Source organism: Podarcis filfolensis (genome assembly GCF_964270895.1).
Source record: "Podarcis filfolensis genome assembly, chromosome: Z".
Classification (NCBI taxonomy): Eukaryota; Metazoa; Chordata; class Lepidosauria; order Squamata; family Lacertidae; genus Podarcis; species Podarcis filfolensis.
The window spans coordinates 20,511,109-20,523,485 of NC_139617.1; the positions used below are offsets into that span (position 1 = coordinate 20,511,109).

At 46.4% G+C, this 12,377-nt stretch overlaps 1 protein-coding gene across 1 annotated transcript in view; it reads left to right on the forward strand.

Annotated features, from left to right (window-relative positions):
• The first annotated feature begins 214 nt into the window (after positions 1 to 214).
• The window catches only part of POF1B (POF1B actin binding protein), a 42,323-nt gene continuing 30,160 nt past the window's right edge, over positions 215 to 12,377 (forward strand). The window contains exon 1 of the mRNA XM_083595968.1: positions 215 to 1,126. Within this exon, the coding sequence (XP_083452094.1) occupies positions 554 to 1,126 (573 nt within the window). The 5' untranslated portion in view covers positions 215 to 553. The remainder of the gene's footprint in view (positions 1,127 to 12,377) is intronic.

The window sequence follows — 12,377 nt, forward strand, 5'->3', positions numbered from 1 at the left end:
CCTGGAGGAAGGTGGCGCCCTGCTGTTCACAGGGCGGATTTTTGCCAAGTGGGTGGGCGCGTAAAAGGCACGAAAGTGTTATAATTATTAATAATAATAATAAAAAGAACGGATTCTTTGCCAAGAGAGAACGAACGAAAGAAGCAATTTATTGATTTGTAAGAAACCACGATAACTCTAAATAAAACAGTATTAAAGCAAAGGGAAGAGACGGGTGGGGAAAGGCGGGGTGGAAGCGACTGTCGGATTCGTAGCCGCGCTTCCAGCTGCCTCCAATAGGGCCAAAGTCCCCTCTCGCGGAGGCAGCAAGAACGTTGCCCGGGCGGGTGCTTGCTTTGGCACCTGGGATCCTGGCTTCCTGCCCGTTTCCCTCCTGGCGGTCTGGCTCTGTGCCCGGGGCGGAGCGGACTCAGGTGAGCTGAGCCGCGACGGCGCGGCAGGCGTGTCCCCAGCGGCGAGGGCGGCCCATCCTGCTAACCCCACGCCCGGCGCACCTGCCCGGCCAGTGCCAGCCCGCCAGCTTCCCTCGACGGTCCTCCAGCCAGAGCCAGCCATGTACGGCATCCAGCAACAAACCCAGGCGACGACGCTGCCGCCGTGCATGCGGCCGCCGCAGCCCTGCTACACCCCGCCGGCCCCTTGCTACGTGCCGCCCGCGCCGGCCCCCTGCTACGTGCCGCCACCGCCGGCCCCTTCCCGCCCTTGCTTCGAGCCTTGCGGCCCTCCGACGATTCCCAGGCCGCTGCCCCCGCAGACGTGCCCGGCCCAGCCGCCGGTGGTGACCGCCAGGCCCTGTTACGAGCCGTGCGGCCCGCCGTCGGTGTCCCGGCCGCTGCCCCAGCAGACGTGCCCGGTCCCTCTCCCAGCCACGCTGCCCCGCGCGCGGCAGAACCGCCCCGCGCCGCTGCCGATGCCTCTGCAGTGCCCAGACCCGGTGCCCTGCTCCCAGGACGGCTGCCACAGCGGAGGCAGCGTGGTCTACGAACGCGTCCGGACTTACAGCAGCCCCGGCGGGAAACGCGTGCAGCTCCTGGACCCGCCCAACTGCTTGCCTCGTGCGCCCTCCCCCTTGGAGACCACCCCGGGCTGCCAGCACGTCATCTGGAGCAGCGACCCCCCGCTGCAGGTAAATGATGGTTTTCCTTCCCGCCCCGTCGAAGGGCGCTGGCGTCTCTCGGAGGGTTATCGGGGGCTTGGTTTCCGACTTTACTATTTTGGTCCCCAACCCGGCTTCCTCCGTGGCTTATTTTTCACGCGTTACGCTTATCAAATGCACTCCCCTCCGAGGTAAGGGCAAACGCGTCCAAAAGGGCAGTTGCTTCCATTTCCCTCTCTTATCAGTTTCCTTGTCCAGCATCATTTTATCAATTGGTCTTTTTACTGGGGGGCGGCATAGGAGCCAACTCCTTGGGGGCCGAGGTCCATTGCCCCCCATAAAACATTTGAGGGGGCTGTCCCCCAAGTTGATGGTCATTGCCATTCAAGTGGTGTGTGATTGATCATATGGGGCAGGCCTTACCTGTCCCCTCCTGCCCATATTTTATTCAAGTTGGCACCCCTTTTGGGGGTGGGGGAGGTTACTGATTAGAACACAGCTGGGTTAACCAGTGAGGCTCACCCTGATCCCCAAGATTAATCACTTGCTAACTTTAGGGGGCACAATGTTAAATGGCAAGGAAAATTTTTGACTCACCACACCCCCTTGGGTTAGTGGCTCATCTCCCTGTCAAATTCTACATTTATGGCCTTGGTCAGTTGTGCTTTGCTTGTTGGAAATTGTCCCTGTGAAATCCTACCTGTGTCTTCTTCGAATTTAAGGGCCACTGAGTTCCATGGGACTTAATTCCCAGGGAGGTATCAGTAGGATTCATAGAACCATAGAGTTGAAAGAAACCTTGCGGCATCTAGTCCAGGGGTAGGCAACCTAAGGCCCGGGAGCCGGATGCGGCCCAATAGCCTTCTCAATCCGTGGACTGTCCGGGAATCAGTGTGTTTTTACATGAGTAGAATGTGTCCTTTTATTTAAAAAGCATCTCTGGGTTATTTGTTGGGCATGGGAATTCATTCATTTCCCCCCCAAAAAATATAGTCCAGCCCCCCACATGGTCTAGGGGACGGTGGACTGGGCCACGGCTGAAAAAGGTTGCTGACCCCTGATCTAGTCCAGCCCCCTACAGGAATATGCAGCAGTCCCTTATGGGGATCTAACCTGCAATCCTGGTGTTACCAGCGCTGAACTGTATCCAGCCGAGCTATCCCATCTAAATCATCGGGAGGAATCCATTCATAACTGCTGAATGGTCACAGAATAAATAGTATTTAAGAGCAGGGGATTGGATTATATGACCCTACCTTTCCAACGCTACAGTTCTGTGAGAAACTGCAATCCGCTTACAACCAGTTTAGTTTCTAGTTTTCATTGGTGACTTGACTCAAAATATATTTTCACAAACACAACTTTATTCTGGGGTAGTGTGTGTGTGTGTGTGTGTGTGTGTGTGGTAAAGAGGAGCTGAGTCCATATGCACATTTGTATTGGAAACGATTCGCCTCCCACAGGCATGAGTGGGAGCGAAAAGCCCACAGGCCTTGGTAAACACAGCTGCCTGCTGTTTGCCTAGGGAAAAGCAAATTCTGTCTGAGCCAGATCATAGGGTGAAGAAGGGAAGATAGTGTCTGTTTATGTTGATGCACCAACAAGATATAGTAAGCTGTTGACAGTGGGAATTGTTATTAGTATAGAAACATTTATTTCCTACTTTTCCTCCAAGGAGCTCAAGATGGCATGCATGGTTCTTAATTTGGCCCATTTGATTTCTCCCAACAACCCTGTGAAGTATGTTGTTAGGTAAGTTAGACAGCAAGTGGTCCATTGTCACCTGGTGGACTTCATAGGTGATGGGGAATCGAATCCAACAGCTTCCATAATCCCTCACTCTCTTGGGTTGCAAACATTGGTCTCTCCCAGCCGTACCTGGAATTACCAGGGAAAAGAACCTGGGATCTTCTGCATGCAAATCTGATGCTTTACTACTGAGCTATGTCCTTCCCCCCAAAAAAAGGAGTTGAACATGTTCTATGACCCCCTTCTGGATTTGTGTCTGGACACGCCTTTGGGAAATAACTTTAGGGAACATAATATTTGGTACAGAGGAAGTTCCATTTGTTTCTCTGGAACAACTTGAAATATCTTTTCCTGTGAAATGGATAATCTGTATGTGTTGTGTTATCTCCATGGTCAGTGGACTTTGGACTATGATAAAAGCAACGTAGTGTTTTCACTGAGAAGGAAAGGCAGGACAGTAAGAAAGGCATGAAAGAAATGAGCATAACATAGATCAGCTTTCCTCATTCTGCTCCCTGCAAGGCGTTGGCCGTGCTGGTCAGGGCTGATTGGAATTATAGTCCATCAACATCAGGAGGGCACCAAGTTGGGAAAGGCTGCTATCGACCTTCAAGATACACTAGTTCCTTAACACTGAATCCAAAATAGTTACCAGAAAGAAGACAATCCTTATATCTTTGAAGGTGGCTTTTTTGGTTTATAGTATATTCCGATACTAAAAAACAATAAAAAACAATAGGGCCAATTTTCATGTAGATGTAGAAGGCAGAACTGGGAGAGTACTGTATGATGAAATTTACAATTACTTGCAGTAGCACAATGTTTAAAGATTGCTCAAGGGACAGTCCATTCAGGGTTAGCTGCAGGGCTTTATGATTTGCTAACTACATCTAAAGGTTTTGCCGGCGCAACAGTTTCATTTTAATGCAACCACCAATGAGGATAATTGGATTTTGACTGATCTGAACAATTTTATCCAAATCTGCTTTTTCAGAATTTCTACTGTTCATAGGATCAAAGGAACCTGCCTTTTATTGAGTCAGACCATTGGTCCATCTAAGCTACAGGTTGCCAACTCTACTCGCTTAGCCTGGTTTTCACATCACGCCTAGTCAGCCATGTCTTAGCACAGCAGCAGAACAGCCAGGGAGGAGCGATCGGCGTCTTGGGAGCCAGCATGCTCTCTTGTTCATGCTAAACCATGGTTTGGTTTAGTGTAATGTGTGAACTAACTGGCAGTGGCTCTCCAAAGTTTTTAGATGGGGGGGGGGGCTTTCCCCAGCCCTACCAGGCGATGCCAGGGATTGAAGCTGGGACCTTTGGCATGCAAACCAGATAACTCTGCTGTGGCTATTAGTTCAAATCGGGGGGCAAGTACTCAGTATACTGTGGAAAGTTAGTTTCTGCTAATTCCAAAGGAAATAATGTTTTGTACTCTAAACATGATTTGATTTTTTTTTTAAAAAAAAAAAACAACTTGTGTAGGTGTGTTGTGCCACATCAGCTTTTTGGGCTGTCCCGATGTTGTGAGGAAGGAGGCATGTCAACTCTAAATGTCAGGCAGGCTAACTCCCTGCAACTGCATTCGGTGGATTTGTCAGATGCATGGGTTTTTCCTTCCTCCACAATTGACCTTTCGGATGGTAGCCCACTCCATCTGGAGAAAGGGAAATCCTGGAAGCTGGTGACTGGGGAAAGCCACAGACTTTGGTGACGTCTGCGCCATACATGTAAAGCACCTGCTTTCAGTGTGTGGATGTGACTTCAGTTGTTCCCAGAGGCCAGGGGACGGTACCTCACCAGCAGTTCTCTTGCTCCTGCCCAAGCCACCCTTTTCCACTCCTGCTTCACATTGCCCACCCATTCCACCTCTGGGTAATTCTTGGCAGCTGAATCGTCTTATTGCACTGAATTCTTGTGTCATTTAAAAATTACACAAAGTGCAGCAGACTTCAGAGAAGAAAGCATGTGTAGAGTTGACATTTGTGCTAAATATGGATCTCATGGGGATATAGGGAGCTGCCTTATTCTGAATCAGATCCTTGGACCATTTAGCTCAATAACGTCCGCGCTGATTGGCAGTGGAGAGTGTTTCCCCCCCTAGATCTACCCAGAGCTGCTGGGGACTGAACCTGGGATCTTTCTTTGCATGCTAGACAGATACTGTGCTACTGAGCTAGTCTGCAGCCTTTCTTAACATCTTGGTATGTTGAACCTGTCCATCTGTAATCTCTCTCTGTACAAGCTGGGCATGAAACAAAACCTATCGTAGATATTTCAGAACCTTACATTTGGCATTTATATCCCATTGTCTTTGCCCCTTTTGGCCAGTACTCTGGAAGGAGAGAGTCCGCTTGCTTCTGACTGAGCAACTGGACGTAAATGCAGCTTGTGTATCATCCTGTATATATTAACAGAAAAATCATTCTCTGGTTGTGGATCTGTCTGAAGTCAAATTGGCACCGTTCAAGCACAATAAATAGGAAGTAGCAGCAGGCTCAGTGAAAAACACTACTGTTTGCAGTGACTGCAGAATGATGGCTCGCTGATTCTAAGCGGGGATGAAAAACAAGGGAGATAGAATGAGATGGATTATCCTGGAATAAGGCATGTCTGACGGGCTGGGACCCTGAAACAGGTGCAGTCTGCACTGTAACATTTCATACCCTCCAACATTTTTCTGATGAAAATAGGGACGTCGTAAGAAAAAGAGGTGGCGCTGTGGGTTAAACCACTGAGCCTAGGACTTGCCGATCAGAAGGTTGGCGGTTCAAATCCCTGCGATGGGGTGAGCTCCCGTTGGTCAGTCCCTGCTCCTGCCAACCTAGCAGTTCAAAAGCATGTCAAGTGCAAGTAGATAAATAGGTACCGCTGCAGTGGGAAGGTAAACGGCGTTTCCGTGCGCTGCTCTGGTTAGCCAGAAGCGGCTTAGTCATGCTGGCCACATGACCTGGAAGCTGTACGCCGGCTCCCTCAGCCAATAAAGCGAGATGAGCGCCGCAACCCCAGAGTTGGTCACAACTGGACCTAATGGCCAGGGGTCCCTTTACCTTTACCTTAAGAAAAAGAGGGACATTCTGGGATCAAATCAGAAACTGGGACAGCTTTAGTAAATCCAGGACTGTCCCTGGAAAATAAGAACATGTGGAGGGTCTGACATTTTGCTGCAGCTCTTGCTTGTTTTCATTTGTAGCTCTTAATGTACTTGAACTTCAAAGATATAAGAAGTTATCACAGTTATACCCAAACCACAAAAAGAGCTCAAATAAGTTGAATCATAAAGACCTATTTCATTGATTGATATGGATGCTAAATTATTTACAGACATACTGGCCAGTAGGCATTCAGAAATTTTACCCAACTATGTCTACCATGATGAAGTCAGATTCATAAGTTAAAGATCCATAGCCTTCCTATTAGAGGAGTTCTCAATACAATTTTCTGAAGTCCATAACCTACTGTTCTGCTGATGCTGGATGCAGTCAAGGCATTTGATTGTTTAGACTGGTAATATTTCTTTGAAATTCTACATTCCTTTGGTATTAGTGCATCCTGGGTTGATATGCTTTATAATTTTTACTATGGGTCAGTGGTCCAAGTTTTAATGAATGGGGAATGTTCTTCAAAATTTCCTTTTGACCTGGGCATGAAGCAAGGCTGCTGACTACCTCCCCTGCTTTTTGCCCTGACCATGAAACCCTTAGCTTTGACACTGAAAGCAGAAGATGATGCAAAATGTTTTTTAATTATTTGGATAAACCTATATTATCAGTATGTTCACAGATGATGTTGCACTATTCCTTTCTGATCCTGAAACCTTGTAACCTGCTATTATGCACCAACTTGCTATATATAGCAAGATATATGGGTTCACTGATAGCTTCACTAAATCTGAATTGATACACAACCTGCCAAACGAACAACTGCATTGGCACAAAATAACTGGCCTGAAACTCTGTAGTGCTTCTTTTAAATACCTGAGAGAGAATGTACCAAATAATCTGTCTTAACTAGAGAAATTGAACTTTTCTCACTTGCTAAAATATTTAACAACTAAGCTCAGAAATTGGTCAAAGCTCACAGTCTCATGGTTGGGCATAGTTTCTACAACAAAAATGATGCAATTTCTGCACCTTCTTTACTTATTCCAAGTCTTACCAGCAGTAGGGCCTTTTTTTTAATTGGAACTCACTGGAACTCAGTTCTGGCACCTCTCAGGTGGGCTCCATTGCCATTCTAAGAGAACAAGAGAGGTAGGTGTTCATGGTGAGTTCCGGCACCTCTTTTTCTAGAAAAATAACACTGCCAACAAGCATACCTGTCTTTCATGTGGATAATTGGCAAAAAATAAAACTGAATTTTATTCATGCAAGTGAGGCCTCGGCTACCTCATAAAACCCTTTAGAAGGTCAAGAAAGAAGTATAGCAATGCCTAACCTCAAATGGCAAACAACTAATAAGCTCTGTTCTCCTTGTATGGGTATGTTTTGTTATTTGAAATTAAAAATCAATTAAAAAGAAAAGAAAAGAAAAGAAAAGAAAAGAAGGCCCATGCCTGTGAGGCCCAGACAGAGCTAATATTATAATCTGTGTTATGTTTCTGCATTGCAATGGTAATATCTAATCCCAGTTATCAAACAGAAGGCCCTTCATCACCAGCACTGATGACCCTAGAGAGATACACACTTTGGTGATGTTCATAACAGGGTTGTTTGCAACTAAGTTCTGCTCCAAGTAGAACTATTGAAATTAATGAACCTGGTCATGCTCATGAATTTTAATGGATCTGCTCTAAGCATTGCATACAATGTTTAATGTATGGGACGTATGAAAATGGCATTGCTTAGTACGCTAATCCCATTCAGATAAATAGGATCTGGCTCTCCTGCATTGCACCTGGCAATGTGGTAGGTACAGTTTATGCCTCTGGCTCATTAACCGGGAACTAGTCTAGGGCACTTGGAACTACTTCATTTATGCTGTGTACAAAAACAAGGAGCAGAAAACAAGGAGCTTTTAACCCTTCCCCATCTTTGTCATTGACAAAGCTGACACCAACTTCAATGCTGATTTAACCATTGTCACTGTTGAACCTTCTCTCCATGCATTAGGTGTCTGCCTTTTTCTTGAAGATCATTTGGCAACTTTTAAAACACACACACACGTATACTATTTGCTCTAGACTGAAGGAATGGATTTGTGGCATCACAGGTACTGGCCAGTCAGTGCTCAGCCAGCTCCTAAAAACAGACAAAACCTGTTTCCCCAGCTCAGTCTTGGAGACAAGTCTGAAACAAAATGCAGCAGGTGTGTTTCTATGGCTACTAAAATAAGTTTAGTTTTCCTGCACCCTTAAAATGAAGTGTTGTCTTGGAGAGTTCATTGTTTATGTTCTTCTGTTGTGTCTGGAAAAATCCTCACCCGGTCAGCCGGGTGTCTAAAAATTCTATGAATTTGAAACTTTCTGCTCCCCCAACCCTTTTGTCGCATTCTGATCTCTGCACCCAGAGAGAGAGATTTATAGAAAATCAATATTTCTGGTTGGCCTTTGTCACTGGAGCTTAAAATGCCAGAGTTGAACATTTTTTGACATTCTAAAAACTGAAGATGAATGCTCTCTCATTACAGAAGTAGTAAAGGTCATCCTGAATCTAGTTTCTGCGTATCTGAAAGAGAGCATTGGAACAGAAATCTTGTCAGTGCTATAGACTCAATATATCAAAACTCTTTTAGCACAAACTATGGTTTATATATCAGACCTAGTCATATCTTGTAGAGGTTTCCTTACTGTCATAAGGAACTTACAGCATGATCAAGAAATAAGTCCCAATGTATTCATTGAGGTTTCCTTCCTAACATGTTTACTTAGAATCACAGCCTTCATTTATGAGTGTTTTTCCTACTTTGTAAGTTTTCCTTATTGATAGTACACACAATATTATTACTGGGGAGAGGGCTGTAGCTCAGTGCTAGAGCAGCTGCTTTGCATGTAGAAGGCTCTAGCTTCAATCCCTGGCATCTTCAGGTAGGGCTGCCTAAAGCCCCGGAGAGCTGCTGCCAGTCCGTGTAGACAGTACTGAGCTCAATGGACCAACTGTCTGACTCAGTATTAGGCAGCTTCTGTGTTCCTAATTTATCTTACTATTGCTCCTAATATGCATTATAAGGCAGCTTCCTATATTAATAACAATAATAGAATCTCATTGCAGCTAAACTTGTGACACCTCAGGACCAAACCAAAACATTTAGCGGTCTAGAGCAGAGAAGCAAATGGCACCAACCGTCCCCCCAGCTCAAGGTACACCTTGAGTGCCCAGGTGCCCAAGGTCAGCCAAATCATTTTCATGGCTGAGATGGAAAACCCACGAGTCCTCCTCTTGGGGAATAAACAACAGCAATTCAAAGAACTAACAATTTGCTGCCTTTTCACAAGCCCCAAAAATCAGCTGCCTGAGGCAAGTGTTATGTACTGAAGTTCTCACCCTGGGCCAGCAGGGGGATACTGTAGATAGTTTTCACTCAGGTCCACGTATGCAAATAAGGAATTGAAAGTGATGTTCAGTGATTGGATAGTTACAGAAAGTTGTTACTGTTGCTTTGTAGTTGAGCTCTATTTAAGCAGGTTGGCTGAACCTTTCAGCCCTGTTCTGTTCTGGGCCTGTGAGTAAACAAGAGCTGTTTGAAGAATCGCTGTGTCGTCTGATATGTTCACCCACAACTTAACAGTAACCATCTCACTCCATCTCATGGTAGGGCCAGCCCTAATACATTGCATATAGACACTAGCTTGTGGCACAAAGCCAAAACTAACACTTATCGCTCTACCGGCTTTTGCCCTTAGTCTCCGTGTGGTGAGTGAAGTGTGTGCTTCTCATCTACCAGAACTCCAAAGCCCAGCCCATTCACAACTATATGGCCTTTGGAGGTTGCACAGAAGTTCAGTGCTGATGGCTGCAGTTCTTAAATTTTGGTTGGTCTGACCTTTTCTGTCTGAGCTCCTGGGCCTTATAATGTTTGCATGGCAAGGATAAATCAACTCGGGAAACTTTCTCAAGTGTTTGCAGAGACACAGAAGAATGCAAGAAAGAGAGATAAAGAGAGGGGGATGGCGGCAAAAAAGATGCCAACCCAACAACCAGAATCATAGAGTTGGAAGTTGCCACGTGGCTCATCTATCCCCACCCCTTTCAGTGCAGAAATATTTTGCCCAACATGGGGCTCAAACTGACAGCTCTGAGATTAAGAGTCTCATGCTCTACTGACTAAGCTGTCCTGTCTGTCTGTCTTCTTTAGACCACACTAGTAATAGTGCCTCTGGCCCTGCCCACAATTGATATGTGACCCTGGAAAGATGGAAAATTTGTCTCCCATCCCTGCCTTAACTGCCATCCCTCAGGATGGCAACCTGTTTGGACATCACTTTCTATCAATCCCCAATTGAAGGCATATTGCATGTTTGCAATATGCTATTGCCAGAAAAGATGGTTCATTTGATAGGTAACTCACCTGTCATCTGAGGAGGAACTGAATGCCATCAGCATTAACTGGCTCCTGAGTTTCCACAAAGTGTACATGGTCTACTCAGGAGGAGAGGATTGGGAAGGAACGGCTTGAGGTGGTTGCAGGTGAGGGATCAGCTCCATGCGTTGGCAACGTTATTCAGCCAGGTGAAAATTGAAATGAAAGGAGTGGAATGTGAGTCTCAAAGCTCAGATATGTTGTCCAACTAGTAGTGCCAGAAAAATCTCTCTTAAGAGCAGGGGAGGTGATTGGTTTGGAGTGTCCGTTCTACATAGTCAGACTGCTACTTTCTTTACCATTTTGAAGGCAGTCAGTGTACAACTATCTTTGGATTATGTCAGTTTCGAAAACAAGTTGGGGATCAGGTGCTCAGACGCTTGGAGCCAAGAAAACTATAATGCTAGGAAGAGAAAGGAAAGGCTAGTTTATCAAAGAAAGGGTTTTGTTTTGTTTTCCATGTGAGGGAGCATTTAGTACAGTACAAGGATGACCAGGACTGGCCAAATACATTTTGGCACCTGAGGCGTACCACAAAATGGTGCTGCCCTCCCTGCCAGAGAAGAAAGGATGTGTGAAGACCTACATCAGGAACAAAGGGGGAATAAAGTACATTGGGTTCTGCTGCCTCTGTGGTCACCTCACCTTGCCTCATTAGTGGGCTGGCCCTGGGATGGCCGACATGGAGCCCTCCAGATCTTGATGGGCTACAGTTCTCATCATCCCAGACCAGCAACTATGCTGGCTGGGGCTGATGGGAGTTGTAATCTGATGTCATGTGGAGGGTGCCAGGTTGTCTACCACTGATTTAATAATATAACCCTGCTGCTACCTTGCGTCCTGAAGTGATGCAGTTCCAGAAGATTTTTATGTTTTACATAGGAATGGGCAAACTTGCCCCTTGGAAAACATAATTGTCTCACTGTTTGCCAAAACCCACAGTATATACTCAGCTGAATGTTTGCCATCTCCCCAGAATCCTGTAATAATTTTTTTGCATGAGAGAGAGAGAGAGAGACCCATGCTTGTTACAGACCTGCTCATTTTGAAACCTATTAAATTTGACCTTCGAACCATTTTTGAGTTTGGGTAGCATTGTTAATTTTACATGGGTGGGCCTGCTCTAGGGTGTGCATGCTGCCTTCTTGGTTCTGCCTTGGTTTTTTTAACCTGCCATGTTGTTGATCTGCCCCTCAGACCTAGGCTCCCATTAAGACAAAAGAGATGATCCCAGCCACATGTGGAAAGGACATGGAAGGCCACGGGGCCACACGGGCTAGCACCACCAACATGCCTCCATTCCTTCAAATTGTGCCATTCAGACTCTGCTCTGAATCTGTAGGAGGGTTAGCTGCTGGGCATGGTGGTGGAGGTCTTTATGAGGGTAGCCCACAAGCTCTCCCCTCATGGGCTGTTTCAATGACGGGAGGTCATTAGAGAGTTAAACCAATGCTTATTAATTTCCTAACATTCTTTGGGAGTGTTGCAGTGCTTGGATGGAACAGCTGAGCCTGATGGAATCAGCTTTGTGAGAGAGGCTGCCTCTGCCTGCTCAGTTGTGATCTCTACCTGTTAGGCAAACCTGTTAAGCAGAACAGATGGGCTGCATTCTGCCATTTGCAGTCTGAGGGGTGGTGCAGCAGCCTGAGCAGGAATTGCCATCTTCCCAGCTGCCCAGAGAGTCTTGATTCCCTCACACTGCAGGGGCTTTCTTCAGTGGCTGTAGAGATAGAATGGACAGGTCACTTCCTGGTTCGTCTGGAGGAGCCGTTTTCAATGGAGTCCAGTGACAGAAGCTGTACTGAGGCAGTACTGGGTGCTGAAATTCTGTGCCCCCTAACCATTTTGTGCCTGGGGCACACTACACCACTGGCAGGGCAGGGACAGGGCATCCTTTTGGTTCCATGGGCCAGATCCTTATGGGGTTTGGGCTTCCGGGCCAAATCTGAATGGTGCAAGGTGCTACTAAAAATAAATTGATTCCCCTTCATTTTAGCAGGGGGGTGAGATGCAA